The 17,232-nt window shown below is 43.5% G+C and overlaps 1 protein-coding gene across 1 annotated transcript in view; it reads right to left on the reverse strand.

Moving 5' to 3' along the window:
• Positions 1-17,232, reverse strand: part of LOC135219964 (prolyl 3-hydroxylase 1-like) — a 173,252-nt gene that overhangs the window by 29,412 nt on the left and 126,608 nt on the right. Inside the window, exon 9 of the mRNA XM_064257207.1 lies at positions 14,388-14,480. Within this exon, the coding sequence (XP_064113277.1) occupies positions 14,388-14,480 (93 nt within the window). The remainder of the gene's footprint in view (positions 1-14,387; positions 14,481-17,232) is intronic.

Genomic DNA, 17,232 nt, shown 5'->3' on the forward strand with positions numbered 1-17,232 from the left:
AAGAGCAATAGATATATCCCATCTGGATTTCCAACTGTCATTCAACAAGGCTCCACATAAAAGATTCATGACAAACATAAGAAGCTGCACTTGACAGATAAATTAAGAGTGGATAGAGGAAAGCTAAAAGTCACATAGACCATAGAGATCTATTTACTTTCTTTAATAATCAAACAGGATCATTAGGATCAATGGAGGAAATTTTAAACTAAATAGTTCAACATCGGCCACTATGAGATATTTATTACATATGGGACAGCTCCATTTTGAACAGACTGCCAGCTGGGCTTGTGAACTGTACCACCTTAGATTATACATATTAAGTGGTGCGTCCTGTTATTTTCATAAGTGCTTCCTTGGTTGGGCAATTAAGCATTCAGGGTATCTCAGGTCAAATAATAGTCTCTCTCTCTCTCTCTCTCTCTCTCTCTCTCTCTCTCTCTCTCTCTCTCTCTCTCTCTCTCTCCTTATTTCACTGTATTTAGTCCTCCACATAAATCAAAGCTTCTTTCTCCCCAATAATCAGTAATCAACATCAGTGGTCACAAAGATAACCTGATCCTGATGAAGTAATCAGGTACCAAATAAAGGCTTTTACATCATTTTCCATTTTGTGTCTCACCCTCTTGGATACACTTTGATTCATGACTTTCATTCATGCAAAAGGCCACGATATTCCTATTTTTTTTATCCTCCTCTCACTATTTCACCTTATGTGTATTGTAACCAATTCCAGTTGCCATGAAAATTGCCACATCCAAGGTGAGGAACAAGCACTAATAATTTGGTTAACATTTGACAATCTACATTATTATTTACAATATAATTATCATGTCTCTCATATCAGTCTTATTTTGAGTTGCGACTCTGGTTGACACATTAGGCTTCAAAAGCTCTTAATTCATAATTATCATCATCTGTCTGTGAGAGTGTCTATCTCCATCTCTCTCTATATTTCTCTATCTCTCTCATACTATATATATATCTATTATATATGAATATATAAGATATATATTTATATATGTATATATAATATATATATTATATATATTATCTATATTATATATATATAGATATATAATATAGAGATATAGATATAGATATAGTATATATATATATATATAGATATAGGATAGATATATATATATATGATATATATATATCTAGATTCTATACTATATATAGAGATAGATATGATATATATATATATATATATATAGAGATATATTATATATATATATATATATATATATAGAGGTTATATATATATATAGTATATATATATATATTATATATTATATATATATAGTATATATATTTATATGATATATATATGTTATATATATAATAATTATATATGATATATATCATATATATACTATATATATATATATATATGTTATACAAATATATATATATATATATATATATATATATATATATATATATATATATATATATATATATATTCTTTTGGAGACTAATCCCCACCGAACCCTTAGGCTTTGGTTCAACCTAGCAGCCTCATGTTGCACCTCGTTTACCGCTGAGGCTGGAAAGAGATCCGCTCCCCATATAGAAGAGGCAAGGAGTTTGTTGGGTTCGTGCCTGATCGTGGATTCTGCTAGGACATGCTTCCTGCAGTTCCTCCTAGCCACAACAAAATCATATAAGTCACATTGCATACTTAGCAATTGCGCCTTAGCAATGATCTTGAACAACGGCTCTTGTGCATAGACAAGAGCCGCTGCTTCCGTCAGTCATGACTAGAACGTTAAGGGACCTCGCAAGCCGTGTCCTAGCATCGAATTCTGTCTGGATGAGCCCATCAGAGAGATGGCACAGTCAGGTTTGAGTTTACCAACTGAGAAGGTGGCTGGGAGGCCTACCCAGAGGTCATCTGTTCCGGGAAGTAGCAGAGATGTTGATTCCGTCTCGCGGAGCTGTGGCATAGGCTCATCTCTCATTGCAGCTTGCAGAGTGAGTTCTGCCATTTTAGATGTGAACGGGATTGGGGTCTCTGCGTCCACAGTGAAAATTGTGAAGGGACTCCTGAAGGCCGTAACCTTAGTGTTAACACACTGCCATTCATCGAGGTTACGAATCGAAGCCTGTTGTGCCTGGTCCCGAGAGAGGATGACCATCTCTTTCGGGACCTTGTCCTCCCTGATCAAGGCAGATTTAGTAAGACGGACATAGCCTATGAAAGGGGCTTGCAACCCTGGTGGGTGGAACTCGAAGTCCTCAATCCTTCGAGTTTCGCAGCCCTCAATCGTAAGCATGCCATTTACGAAAGGTGCATAGTTAGCTACCCTCCATGGGTTGCTTGGGTGGAAGGGAGGGAGAGTGGAGGAGTCCGGCATAACCTGGCGTTGGGCTACTTGGCCGGCTTGTTGAACCCCCGACGCTACGCCTTGCTGAAGACCTGCGACTATGGTCTCCTGTGTGACCAGCCTTCCTAGGATTTCTTGAAACTTGGTATTGACCAAGTTTCTAACCATGTTCCCCATTTGTTGCATCATATTGGATGCGAATGCTTCCTGGTCGAAGGAGGGGGTTCTGCTCTCTCTCTCTCCTTGAATACCTTCGGTATTGCACCTTTAGAGGTAGATGCCACAAGGTCGGAAGAGGAAGAGTGGGCTCTTTCCTTGGAAGACTTGGTCTTCGACCCCTTGGAGAGAGACCCATGTTTAAGCTTGTCCGCTCTGGGATGGTGAGTCGGAGTTTTAAGGACTTGGCTGGTGCTTGATTTTCTAGGAAGGGGGTTTGGCAGGGATTTAGAGTCACGCTTGCCCTTGACTTTAGGGATCGCAGAGAGGGATTTCGATCTAGCTGATGGAAGTCCCCCGGAGAATCCCTGGAAGAAAGTAGAAGAGGAAGGGGAAGAAGGTCTAGACGTGCTCAACGGGAGGCCTTGAGCACCTACAAAGCTTGCCTCACTAGCATTCTTACCGTTGCCCATGCCGTCCACAGTCATGGGCTCGACATCCAGATCGAGTGCCGCGACCTCCTCTGCGACCTCCTGCGCCGAAGTCTCCTCTGGGTGTTGGGACACTTCGTCTTGAATAAAAGCTATGAGGGGAGCTGCCACTTCGGGGTTTACGTAGCCGGTGCTCCTCACCCCGTGGAAGATCAAAGTAGCCATCTCTTGGGAGAGGATGTATGGCCTTGCCTTGGCTACGTTCCGCCCGAAGCCGCCCACCCATACCTTGAGGGTGGAAAGAGCAGCATCCCGAACAGACTGGGCTCCCTGTAAGAGAAGGTTAGTGTTAAACTTAAACTTATCTCTTATTATTATAACTTAACTTAGGAGGCATATGTTTGACATATATATTACAGTGGTCCACCCTGTATCTCTATGTACACGCCGGAGAGTCACTTACATCAGAGGAGACTTGTTCCACGAGATCGTAGCAGGTGATACAGTTCTCGTGATGCCACACTACTGAACCTTCTAGTTGGAATGCGCAGGTGGCGTGGGTTCGGCAGACATCGTGCCCACAGGGATCCTGGAGGACGGCGTTGCAGCTGGTCTCCATACAATGGGTAGCCTGTAAATGGAATGATACATGAGTACCATTGTTAACCGTTCGAACAATGTCCGTGGTTGATATGCCATAACACCGGAGTGTTCCGGTGTTGTAGAATTGTCCCCGTCTCGGCCTTCTCTTGCCATGCACCATGCTGGAGAATCCAGTAAAGCTAGTAGCAAGTAGTTAACCGTGTTTCCGGTGACACCGTAGAACAGAAAACTACTGAAGCAGGGTAGCTACTATTGCCATACACCGGAGAAGGAGTAGTCCAAGCAGGTACCGGGCGTTGAGATGGGAGAGATCGGGTGAGGCGGCGAAGCTTGGTAACTCCGCCATAACACTTAAACTAAAAGGGAGGGGTAGCTCGCGGAGAAGCACGTTGGCTTCGAAGTTAAAGTAAGACAAATACACTGAAGAATATAAGGTGATAAATGAAATAATGTAAGCCCGCCGGAGGCTGGAGACTCCAAATAGTCATCACCCTCAAAGAGTCCGGCTATGCCGGAATCCTGTTTCCGCCAGAGCGGGCGGGAGGGAGTGACTGAGGGCAAGGGTATGGCCCAGAGAGCCGAGGGGAGCCGAGCTCACCCGAGCCTGGTGGCTGGCCGAGGCTGGGTAGAGCCGAGCTCCTCCCCTACTCTGGGATGAGAACGGCTGGGTAACGCCACCCGCACACCGTGGGTCCCCGTGGGGGCCTCCCTCCATCCCCGAGGGGGAACTCGGATCAGCTGTCAGTGATGTGAGCGAGATATCACCCCACCTGGGTGGGAGATGGTGGGGGGGGAGGGAGAGGTGCGGTAGCGTGGTGGCTACTACGTGATCGCCTGGACTTCTCACGGTTGGGTGCGGACACCCACAAGGTGAAGAAGGCCAGGTGAATGGAAGGCTATAGGCCAACCGAAGCTGACTCACAGATATGAGATAAGATAAAATGAAATCTACAGTATACATGGGGGAAGAGGAAATAAAATGAGGTGAAGAGAAAGAGGAACATCCTGGAGGGACTAGGCAGGACCAACCGGGAAGGGTGGTCAAGACCTGGGAACTCCGAGCAGCTGGCCTAGTGTCGTGACGAATAAACGCGGGACAGGCGGCCAGGGTAGGCTAGGACTAAAAGTAGGACTAGCATAATACTCACAGAGCCTAACAAGGTAACCTAACCAAAAGGAACATGCATGCATGAAAACTGGATCGGTAGGGTTCTGAAAGGCTATGAAACGGGAACACATGCTTGGTAAAATCCCCCGTGTAGAGACAAAATCGTAAATAATGCATCACCAATAATAAAATAATAATTAATGACATAACAATACTGCTATAATAATTCGAGCTCACTCGGTATGGGAGACCACGTGAGACACGAAACGAGGAGACACAAAGGAGCACGCTGCTATGGTGGCTCGGGGCCGGCGCCGTGTGGGTCGTCGACTCATAAAAGCCTAAATAATTCGGTTAAACATGCCAAGGGCAGTCCCTAAATAGTGTCAACTATAATAGCAGTACTTAACTTGGATGCAGAAGCAGATTGACGATCCATGGTGAAATAAAGTTCCAAAAAAGCGAGAAACACCACACAGCAAAATAAAACGCGTGTGCTGCGTAGCAGTGCTATCAAAGGAATGGCGGCAGAGGCACTAGCTACATGTGTAGGGAGAGGCTAAATGGAAAAGGACCTGTGGTAGTGGTTTCACTCGCCCCAGAAACCATACCGACACCTTTTAATAAAGGTGAGCGAGCCAGAATAATCTGGCATTTCCAATTTAAGCTGTTTCTCTGGTATTATAACAATATTTTACCTTAGAAATAGGTGCTAAAGGAACCTATTTCACGGAGCGACACGGGCCGAGCCCAGAAATATATATATATATATATATATATATATATATATATATATATATATATATATATATATATATATATATATATATATAGGGATAAGGGATTTTGACGCAAGGAAAAATCTATTTCTGGGCAACGACCTGTGTCGCCCTGTGAAATGGTTCCTTTGATACTATTTCTGAGGAATAAATATTGCTATTCATCCTAGAGAAAAAAGAAACAATATAATGCCAAGATAAATGGCTCGCTCACTTCTTATAGAAGTGTCAGTATAGTAAGGAGCGAGTGGAATCACTACCAGAGGTCCCTTGCCATTTAGCTTCTTCCTTCGACAAAACCCCGAACTACGGAGGAGCCGTGCTACAGCTCGTCTACTAGTACCGTGAGCGCCTCCGACACCTGAGACGTCATTCCTGAAGATAGCCTCCAAGCTTGGGGTAAGCTGGGTGAGGATAATCTAACTACAGGGTGGGGTTTCACAGGGCGACACAGGTCGTTTGCCCCAGAAATAGATTTTTCCTTCAGTCAAAATCCCTTTTCTGGGCTTGACCTGTGTCGGCCTGTGAAATAGTACCAGAGAATGCTAAACACCAAGCTTGAGGAACAGTACAGATAAATTAAGAAGGTAAAGTTAAACACTTGTAAGGTTAATAGTATAATAATCAACTAAAATTACAGTCTTACCCTAAGGGAAGTATAAGCCCTAAAACACGGGTTATTTAACTTAAAATTAGTTAGCCTAACAACAAACAATAACAATACAGGTTAGGCAAAGACAGGATATAAGTTGATATATACAAAAGAATGGAACTGAATCCAATTAGAATGATGAGCAAAAGCAAACTCAAGGTAAACCCAATATATGGAGGCGACTAAACTAAGTAAGGGTGCAAAGGGGCAGGTAGAAGGGAAGGCTACAAGAAGTTATAGTAAAAATTAAGAATCAGGAGAAACTGTGTTTCCAGCTGCCCACTGCTGGCAAATTTGAGGGCTTCTAAGGGTTTTAGGTAGTGCCACCGTTTGAAACTGTCGGAGATTTCCAGCCTGTATACTTCTTAAGATCGTCAAAATTCATGTGCTGGAAATAATTAATAGATGTGGCCACCGCCCTAACATCGTGGGCCCGAGGAAAGGACTCTGGATTGGCCTGTTTAATGAAGTATAAAATTTGTTACCTGATCCCTTTTAGGATAATGTACCACCTTCCTTCCTAATGAACAATGGGCCTGAAGATTTCAGAGTGTTCTGCTTAGGTAGGCTCTTAATGAGTTGACAGGACAAAGGGAAATGTCTTGAGGTAGTGATAAACTGGATAGGGTTTTCCACGAGGACCATCTGTCCTGTGGGTCTTCATTTTTGGCTAGAAAATGCCGATCTGGGATAAGAGGACTTCCCCTGAGGGGAGGAACTCAATGTGGCCTGGTTCCCTTGATAAAGCTGACAGTTCTGATATTCTAGCTCCGGAGGCTAAACTTAATAAGAATAGGGTTTTCCCTCAGGAGGGATATATAATTGCAAGAGTCATTGTTAATGTCCGAGGCCAGTTTGAGGACATCATTTAAGAACCAAGAGACTGATTTAGGTCTCGTTGATGGTCTTAATCTAGCACAAGCTTTTGGTATGGACGTAAAGTACGAATCCGTAAGGTCTATGCTAAAACCAAATTGGAAGATCTTTTTAAGAGCTGATTTGGTCGTAGTGATAGTGCTTGCTGCTAAGCCTTTCTCAAACAATGATCTGAGAAAGTTATGCTAGGTTCGTTGTCATGACTTGAGAATTTGACAACTTAAGGAACTCTGCTAGTTTTCTTGACAGATGAATCATATTGCCGGAGAGTAGATTCTCTTTTATCTGATTCCAAGAATGAGATATTCTGGGGAATCAATTTCTGCATTCCTCATGGCTGCAAATTTCAGAAAATCCATAAAGTTAGGGTTTTCTGAATTCTTGAGGAAGCGGACACAGTCTGAGTTTGCACTAACTGGGTTAGTTTGGGGTTGGAATCCGTAGGGGTCGGAGTCTCAACTCTAGGAGTAGAGGGAACCAATTGCTCTTGGGCCAGTTGGGAGCTACTAGAGCTAACTTGGCCTTTGAATGTCCTTAGTTTGTCTAAAACTTTCATGAGAAGGTTCACCGGAGGGAAGAGGTAAATATTCTTCCATTCGTTCCAATCGAGGATCATTGCATCCGTAGCGTATGCTAGAGGATCGAGGTTGGGTGCCACGTAACAAGGGAGTTTGTGGTTTGACTCCGTGGCGAAGAGGTCTACTTGGAGTCCGGGGACTTGTAGACTGATCCAATTGAATGAACTCCTGTCCAGTGTCCACTCCGATTCCAACGGAGCGGAGCGCGATAGAGCGTCTGCTACTACGTTCTTGACTCCTGCCAGGTGAGTGGCTGACAGGTGCCATTTGTTTTTGCTTGCCAGAGAAAAGATGGCTATCATGACATGTTTCAAGTGGCTTGACTTGGATTCCGCCCCTGTTGATGCAGTGTACTACTAACTGCACTGTCCAGAACTAATTTGAAATGTGAGTTCTTGGGCGGACGGAGCCGTTTCAGTGTGAGGAATACTGCCATGGCCTCCAGTACATTGATATGTAGCTGGGGGAATGTTAACGACCAAGTTCCTTGAACTTTTTCGTACTGGGAGTATCCTCCCCACCCTGTTAGTGAGGCGTCTGTGTGGATCACTAATGATGGAGGGGGAAACTGTAGAGGAATTGCTTTTGAAAGGTTCTTTGTCTCCGTCCAGGGACGGAGACGTTTCCGTAAGATCGCTGGGATAGAGGCTAGTTTGTCCCGTGATCTGCAATTCGCTCTTGAGCGCCATACTCTGTTTATATCTTTGAGTTTGGCTCTGAACAGAAAGTCTGTGACTGATGCAAACTGGAGTGAGCCCAGGATCCTCTCCTGGCACCTCCTGGATGTTTGTTGTCGTTTGAGAAATTGTTTTGTAGCTCTTGCAATTTCTTTCCTTTTCAACGACGGAATTGATAGAGTGTGCGATTGTAAGTCCCACTGAAGGCCTAACCACTGGAATCGAGATTCCGGTGTTAGTCTGGACTTGGGTTTGTTTATTTGAAAACCTAAATGTTCCAGGAATTTGATCACTCTGACCGTTGCTTCTTTGCATTCTTTGGGGTTCTTTGCCCAAATAAGCCAATCGTCCAGATAAGCCACTAACATTATTCCTTGTTTCCTTAGCTCTTGCACTACTGCTTCCGCCAATTTTGGTGAAGATCCTGGGGGCTATGTTGAGCCCGAATGGCATTACCTTGAAGGAGTAGGATCTGTTGCCTAGTTTGAAGCCTAGGAATGGACGGAAGTGTCTGGCTATGGGAACATGATAGTAGGCATCTGTAAGATCTATAGAGGTTGTGACGGCCCCACGGGGAAGTAAGGTCCGTACCTGCGAAACGGTCAGCATCCTGAACTTGTCGCAATGAATGAATAAGTTCAGATGGGACAAGTCTAAGATGATTCTTCAGTTTACCGAGTCTTTCTTTGAAATTTTAAATTGTTGACTCTTGAGACTACTCCTTTGAGAAGGAGGTCTTCGGTATACTCTACCAATTCCGTTGTTGGTGCTTGATAGAATCTGTTGGGTTTTGGAGGAGGGCCCTCTAGCCAACTCCAACCTAGTCCCTTTGTTACTATACTTTGAGCCCAGGGCTGAACCCCCACCGCTGGCGGAAGAGGTACAGCCTCCCTCCTACCTTGGGACTCTCACTGCTGGTTTGCCGAGGGGTGGCCACCTCTTGCTCCTCGGAAACCTCTTCCTCTGTTAGCAGCCCTGCCAGATCCTCTGAATCGAGAGGCACCTCTTGCTCTGCTGCCTCTCGCAAACCTATTGAAAGCCTGAAAGTTCTGGCTTTCATAGTTGGAATTGTAGGCTGGCGCGACAGCAAAGGAAGTAGAGGGTTGAGATTGCTGGGACTGAGGGGTCAGAACAAGGTATTGTTGTTGACCCTTCGACGATGGTTGCCCTTGTGATGCTGGGACTGCCTGAACCAACGTTTGTTGAGAAGGCTGGAAGGGAGAGAACTTCCTTGGTTTCTTCTTGTTCCTTGGGTTAGGACCAGAAGATTCCTGCCTCCGCTTTGCTACCCGTCCCCACCTGACTTTGAGGCACTGGTTAACCTTAGAAGCCTCATGAAGGACTTCTGCTACTACTGGTGCTGGAAAGAGGTCCATTCCCCAAATTGAGGAAGCAATCAGATTATTCGGTTCATGGCGGATAGTAGCTTCCGCCAGAACGTGCTTCCTACAATTTCTCCTGGCTATGAGGAAGTCGTAAAGGTCACACTGCATGGTGTGCAGCAGACCTTTAGCCAAAACTTTAAATAACGGCTCTTGTTGGTATACAAGAGCCGTCATCTCCGCCATAGTCATGGAGGAAAGGGATCTCGCGAGCCTAGTCCGGGCGTCGTACTCCATCTGGATGAGAGAGTCCGACAACCTGGGGAGTCTCTCCACTAAAGAGAGAGGTGGCACAGTCCGCCTTTAGTTTTCCTACTGAGAAAGTAGGAACTGCCCCCTCGAAGTACGTCTCGGAGCCTGGGACTAAGAGAGAGGTGGGTTCCGTCTCTTGTAGTTGAGGCAGGGGCTCGTCTTTCAGGGCGGCCTGAAAGGTTGCTTCCACTACCTTAAGGGTCAGTGGTAGCGGAGTCCCTTCCACCGGAGTAAAAATGGTGAAAGGACCCCTAAAGGCTGTGATGCGGGTGTTTTCACACCCCCATTCTTCCAGACTTCTCATTAGAGTCTGCTGTGCCTGTTCCCTCGGAAGGATCACTGTTTCCTTGGGAACCTTGTCCTCTCTCATCATCGCTGCTTCCGTTAGTCGGACGTAGCCATGAATGGTGGTTGAAGGTCTCTGGGGGGTGGAACTCGAAGTCCTCACGCCTTCGAGTTCCTATGCCTTCGATTGTCAACATTCCGTTGACAAACGGGGCATACGAAGCGATCCTCCAAGGGTTGGCCGCCTTGAATTCCGGCAGTTGGCTGGAATCTGGCATTGGAAGAGAAGGTGGCACAGATAGAGGGGAACCTGCCGCGATCGAGGTTTGGATCCCGGCGATGGCATTCTCCTGAGCGGCCAGCCGTTCCGCCAGCGATTGGATCGACTGGCCGGAAGACGTAACAGAACTGGAGAGCTGGGAGAGCACCGAGCCGACCTTGTTGTCAACCAAGGTCCCCTACGATCACTCCACCTGCTCCAGAATGTTAGCCGAAAAGGATTCGGGATCAAAAAGAGGGACTTGAGCCCGATCCTTACGTGATCTATGTTTGGGGGACCTCGACGCAGAGGAAGAGGCCTCCCTTGACCTAACTGATCCGGGGTGGTGAGCCGGAGTTACAGTGTCTGTCAGGATGACTGATTTCTTGGGGAGAGACTTTTTAAGTTTCTCCTCGGTCATCTTAGCCTTGGGGATCACTGAAGTAGCCTTAGGACGGACAGACCGCTGCTCTTCAGTGAAGCCCCGGAAAGAAGTGGAAGTAGAAGGATCAGTAGAAGTGATGGAGAAAGGGAATTCAGGAAAGGGCCCTGAGAACCCACAGAAGCTGCCCCTACTTTACACCCTTACCTGTAACCCATGGAGTCAATAGCCATGGGTTCGACGTCGAGGTTCATTGCCGCAACGTCCTCTGGGAAATCCCCCTCCTGTAGGGAGATCATGACTTAAAGGTCGGCCAGCAAAGGGGCGGCCGCTATCGGGTCCACCACTGATCCTTTCTTGGCTCCTGAGAATACTAGGTCCGCCATATCCTGGGTAAGAATGTAGGAGCGGCCCTTCGAATTCCGGCCAAAACCCCCTACCCAAGCTTTGAGGGTCGACAAAGCTTTCTTCTTTTCTTTATCAGAACCCTGTAAAAAAGGGTCTAGAGTTAGGGAAAGGATAGGGGAGGAATGTCTGTTGTGTTGAGATTATATGAATATGTGTCTCATATGTGAAAGGTATAATATAACAACAAGTATTCCAGGTGAGCAATGAATGAAGAAAGTGCTAAGAAACTTACTACTAGTGAGGCATCTCCTACTAGCAAGTAGCAGGTTTGGCAAGCTTCATGATGCCAAACGATAAAATCCTCCACTTTCACTGCACATCCTGCATGAGAACGGCATACTATATGGCCGCACGGGTCTTGGAGGATGGCATTGCACCCAATCTCCTGGCACAACATCTGTAAGTCAAAGGATACATGAGTACCAATGACAACCTCCGTTGGTATAATATGCAAACTATCCGTGGGTGACCGAGAGGTAGGACCTGACGGATAGAGATCTACGTGAATATTACGTAGAAAAGTTACGAGGGGGGAAGAAAGTCTCTGCCTCCGCCTAAGCTCACTTGTCATATGACTAAAAATAGACTCCGTAGGGCCCGGAGTTCTCCGTATGGCCCGGAGTTAATTAATATTGAGTGAGCAATGTCAAACTTCTAACGAAGCAAGGGATAGTACGAGAGGCGGAAATAAAAAAAACCCTGGAGTAACGCAAAGATTCTAAACATTAAATAACACAAAATAAAACAAAATAAAAACCCATTATATCAGTAAGTGCTCGTGTGAACTATCCTAAGTGGATAGGAAACCCAGTGGTTCCCTCCCCCCCTCTCTATGTTCGGTAGCCGCGCGATAGACACCTGCCGGACTGAACTGAGGGGGAAAGGGTAGGGAAGAACGTGGGGTAGGGGAGCCCTCCCCTGAGCGGCCAGTAAGGACGGAGAAGAAGGGGGGAGGAGGTCCCGAGCCCCGAGGGGCACGTGACGAGTGAGAATACCAGTAGGGGAGGGGAGATCCCCACCAGTCCCGTGAGTCACCCCCTCTCATGCAGACTCGGACGCTAGCTGTGAGAAACGAGTCATCACCCATCGACGTGGATGGCAATGTATGGAGGGGGGGAATGGGGGGACGGGAGGGGGACCCCGTAACCGGGTGGCTCACCGCGATCAACCGGTGGTCTTCCCAGCCAGGTGAAAGACACGAGGTGGGGAAGAACCGTCGGAACAACATCAATATCACTGATATAAATAGGATTACTTATAATAATCAATCAAATAATTAAAGCGATATCTTAAAGCTAGACTAACACAGGGAACACGAAGCTAAGCAAACAGAAAATTAGGCTAATCGCCGATCTGAAGAAAGGGGTATGTTAGCCTAATTTAACCTCTAGTTCAAGAAAATGGGGGGCAGGCTAATCACCAATCGACAATTGGGGTATGAAAGCCTAACTTAACGATAAAATAAATGATAACAGGGAAGCTAATCGCCATACCGAAGCATGGTGTATGTTAGCCAACCTAGTACCTATAATATTATTAATGGTAATCAGGAACTAGAGAAAGGAAAGAGAGAACATCAGAATAATTAAGATGATATGACTCTCAAATCGTGACTGATAAAACTCCTAAAAATGTAAGGCGTAGCTAGACTAAGATCCGAAACGTGCGGTCGGAGCGTGCTCCGTGGAGGCCTAACTAAAAAACTAACTGCATAAAGATATAGAGACTATGTATAAGTAACCATATCTAAAGTACTGAGAAAAAAGGGAAATCCCTAACGGTATGGAAGACCGAAAGAGATAACCCGTACCGCCAAGCGGTCGAGGGGCATACCGGCCGATAAGGCTCCGAATATGTATAAAACACGAAGATCATCATAAAATGAGATCAGTAACCCCAAACAGTACTTAACTTAGAAGCAGAAGCTGAAGACATCTTGAAAATAAAAGATAATCCAAAAGATAATCCAAAATAGAGCGAAACACAGCACCGAAAAAATTCTAACGTCTGGTGTAACGTGTGGCTATCGAAAGGAATGACGTCTCAGGCGTCGGAGGCGCTCACGGTAGTAGTAGACCGGGAGCTGTAGCACGGCTCCTCCGTAGTTCGGGGTTTTGTCGAAGGAAGAAGCTAAATGGCAAGGGACCTCTGGTAGTGATTCCACTCGCTCCTTACTATACCGACACTTCTATAAGAAGTGAGCGAGCCATTTATCTTGGCATTATATTGTTTCTTTTTTCTCTAGGATGAATATGAATAGCAATATTTATTCTTCAGAAATAGTATCAAAGGAACCATTTCACAGGCCGACACAGGTCAAGCCCAGAAATATATGTGTGTGTGTGTGTGTGTGTGTGTGTGTGTGTGTGTGTGTGTGTGTGTGTGTGTGGGAATAAAGACCCCAGGAGAGCACTGAGAGCAGTACAAATAGGAAGAAGACCGCTGGGTAGACCAAGAACGAGGTGGATAGACATAATTGTCAGGGATCTTGAGGATGAAATCCAAAACTTAGAGGAAGCAAGGGAAATGGCTCGGGATAGAGACAGGTGGAGAGAAACTGTATCAGCCTTATGCCACTGGCCAGTGGCGGGAAGATAAAGTAAAGTAAGTAAGTAAGTGTGTGTGTTATACATATATACTAAATAATAATATATATATATTTATATTATATATAATATATATAATAATATATATATTATTATATATATATATATATATATACTATATAGATATATAATTATAATTATTCTATAGTTACTATATTTATTTATGGCTCTTGTCTAGCAGCAATTTATGGTGCCATTAACCGGTTATCAGCACCATTAATCACATATCGGCACCATAAGCACCATAAATCACCAAGTTTCGGGTAATGGAGGTTTTCACTAGTGAGCACCCTGCTGAAAATGTTATATTTCATGTGGTATCAATTAAATCTTAGACCAAGCATATCCAGATACAAAAACTCCTCCTTCCAAAGTAAATCCAGCAGATGCTCAGAAAAGATGAACCGTGCCAAGCTGCAAGACTTAGACAAAGAGTGCTATTTCAAGGTGAGCCTGATAAGCTATTTCAGCATTGGCTCATGTGCCAGCTCCTCAGTGTAACTGGTTTCTAACACCTTGCCTCCCCAGCCCACACATTACTTAGCTTTCTTTCCCCATCCCCAGAAAGAACATCTTTGCTTTTATTTTCTTTCCCTGGCTAGGAGGGTTAATCAACTTACCATTCCGGTCCTGCCCAACGTAACTCCAAAGAACCTCTCTGACTGTGTGTGGGGGTTCCCTCCTTTGTACCCATTGTTCTCTTCGGACGCCAACTGTGAAGAAATAAACCAATTGAGTCAAAAGATACATCTCATTGAAAGAATTTATTAATAAAGAAAAGCTGTATTTACCCAAATTTTTTCAAACAACAATTCAGACAGTAAAAGTAAAACCAACATCCAGTTTTAAAAAGCAAGACACAGTATATATCATGCTACTTCCGGGCAGGAATGAAAGTTGTCTGAATATTTACACTATACTTGAACACTATAATTCACCTTATAAATAATTTTGAACTGGAAACAGTATATACCAAAATTTTATTAATACCATAGCTAGATCTTCACAATAACATTTCCATGTACATATACTTAAATACATTTAATTTTCAAAAAGATGTAAGCACAGAGAAACTGAATTGTATCAAATATACCTGTTGCTGCTTTTTTTATATACAATATCATTGTTTAAAACAGACAATTATGGTTCCTATCACACTAGTTACTCATTCTATGTTTTACTTTTTGGTACAGTGTGGTGTTTGCTGAGTATTCCTTGAGGACCATTAGCCATAAATGTCATATCTGCCTCAGTGAACTGAAGCAGATGGAGAACCAACCAACTACAGGGGATGTGAGGACGTTAGCTTCAGTTACAGGACACGTAAGAAAATATCTTAAAACCTTTCAGTACCAAGTAAAAACCATTGCTTTACTTTGTCTGAGAAACCAGTCAAGTCTACAGTGAGGTTGCATTTACCAAGCATAATTTTTTTTAATACAGACCACGAATGTTTGGCATAATACTAGAAAATTTTAAGTCATGATGATGCTCAACAAAGAGAAATATATGTGATGGATAGTGAAAGTGTGCAAAATATCCACCATGGACAAGGTGGTCCATTGTTGTTTGGGGACCATACGTCTATCTAACAAATAATAATATTGATCTACTCCTAATTCCATGGATAACAAGATCATTGAACAATGAGAGATAGCTTAGAAAACAGACATACCAAAAGCCCAGTGGTTTTCTCACTAGAACATAGAGGAGTTCTAAACTATGAACAAGGAATCATGAAATTGAAACATATCTCCCAGCTAAGAGATGGAATTTTTTTTTTTTTTTTTTTGTTTTTTTTTTTTTTTTTTGAGATCCTAATACATTGTCTTCACAAAAGAATTCTCCGCAATCCTTCATCTAAGCACACTAGTAGGCACAACAAAAGTCTGATCAACTGGTCTCCAGCCTGCCATCTCCAAATGTTGTCTCAGTCTCTCCCAGAGCATGGGAAGGTGGAATTGCCTTCTCCAAAAAATTCAGTAAAGTTAAAATTAATACAAAAGGGAGATTTAACTTATGAGACTTACCAGTGAGTTTGCTACTTACTTTTAATTCCTTATAAAAATGCAAGCCAAGGCTTACTTTCTGATCAGTTTTGAGAGAAAAAAGCTATCTCGAGAGATTTTTGGATAAGTAAAGCCAGAGTCCTTCATCTTCACTGCAACAATGTAACAATGAGAGGTCTGTATTTGCCTAGTTTAGTGATCTGTTGTGGATTGTTAAAGTCATGTCACAATGCACTACAATACTGTACAAAAACAGGATGCCAATTAAGGGCTTTGAAGCTTAGTAGTACTGGTAAGAACTACAAACCCCAAATTCCAGACATGTGGACAATAAACTACAAAGGTTATACTAACCTGTGACCTGAAGAATAGATGGAAATTTGCAAGCACGAGTTATAAAACTTGCATATTGTTATAAAATCTCCCAAACAGCAATTATGAAAGGCTTGCAGCCCCAGGAAGCTTATAACAGGAGGGACAGGAGACTGTCCACAACTTCTATTGTGGTACAAATGATGTGAAGAACATCAGCCTCAGCAATCTGGACAGTCGTGCTTCCTTGAAAAGATTTCATAATGTACATAGGGGGTGGAAAATTCATTAAACCCCATTTAAGCAACCAGCAAAATAGTGAAAAAGGGATACTATACTGTTACTTTGGTCTGAGATTCTATTATCCTACTGTGAAGGGATCAATTGCTTCACAAAGAGCACTTAAATGATCATTCTTTCTAGGACAAAACAGAAGTAGTCATTTATTCCTTTCCTTCAGCAAACATAATTTCCCAAAAAACATGAGGCACTAAATCCATATTTCAGACTTCGATTTCTGAGTTAGACCACCTAATTATGTACCGACATATCTACATCAACAGTAGACCGCACTGGAGAATCAACAGGCAGAACTGTCATAATAGTTAATGTACTCTTCACTCATACTTTATCCCTGCACATTTTTTAAAACTGACAATTTCAATGAAAGCATGTGTATCTAGACTATCAGACAGAAAAGAAAGGTAGTTGCTCCACACACATGCCCTTTGAATCCTCAACAATCCTCATTATCTGCCATGTTGCCATTTTCACTTGATTTCTTGTGGAAGTGATAAAATGGGAAAATTCTACATTATGTATTTCATTCTGTCAATATCATATGTTAACCGATGTGTCGAAGTTGGTAAACTAACGAGTTATTAATCATTCTTGATCATTTGAGAATTTGTGACAGTGTTGATTTATTGCAGCTGATTATTATGGGTATTATACAAAGATTACCCCTTTTTTTATATATTTTAATGATGTTAAAATATACATTCTTTTTTCATTGGGGTATGTTACCTAGCTAATGTCTTGGTGCTTGGGAGTGCTTCTGATTGGCTTTAATCCTATTTTGTTGCCTGAAAAAATTTTATTTTTATGATAAAACTAAGTTTTACACAATACACTTACCAAGCAG

Source organism: Macrobrachium nipponense, chromosome 1, assembly GCF_015104395.2.
Source record: "Macrobrachium nipponense isolate FS-2020 chromosome 1, ASM1510439v2, whole genome shotgun sequence".
Classification (NCBI taxonomy): domain Eukaryota; kingdom Metazoa; phylum Arthropoda; class Malacostraca; order Decapoda; family Palaemonidae; genus Macrobrachium; species Macrobrachium nipponense.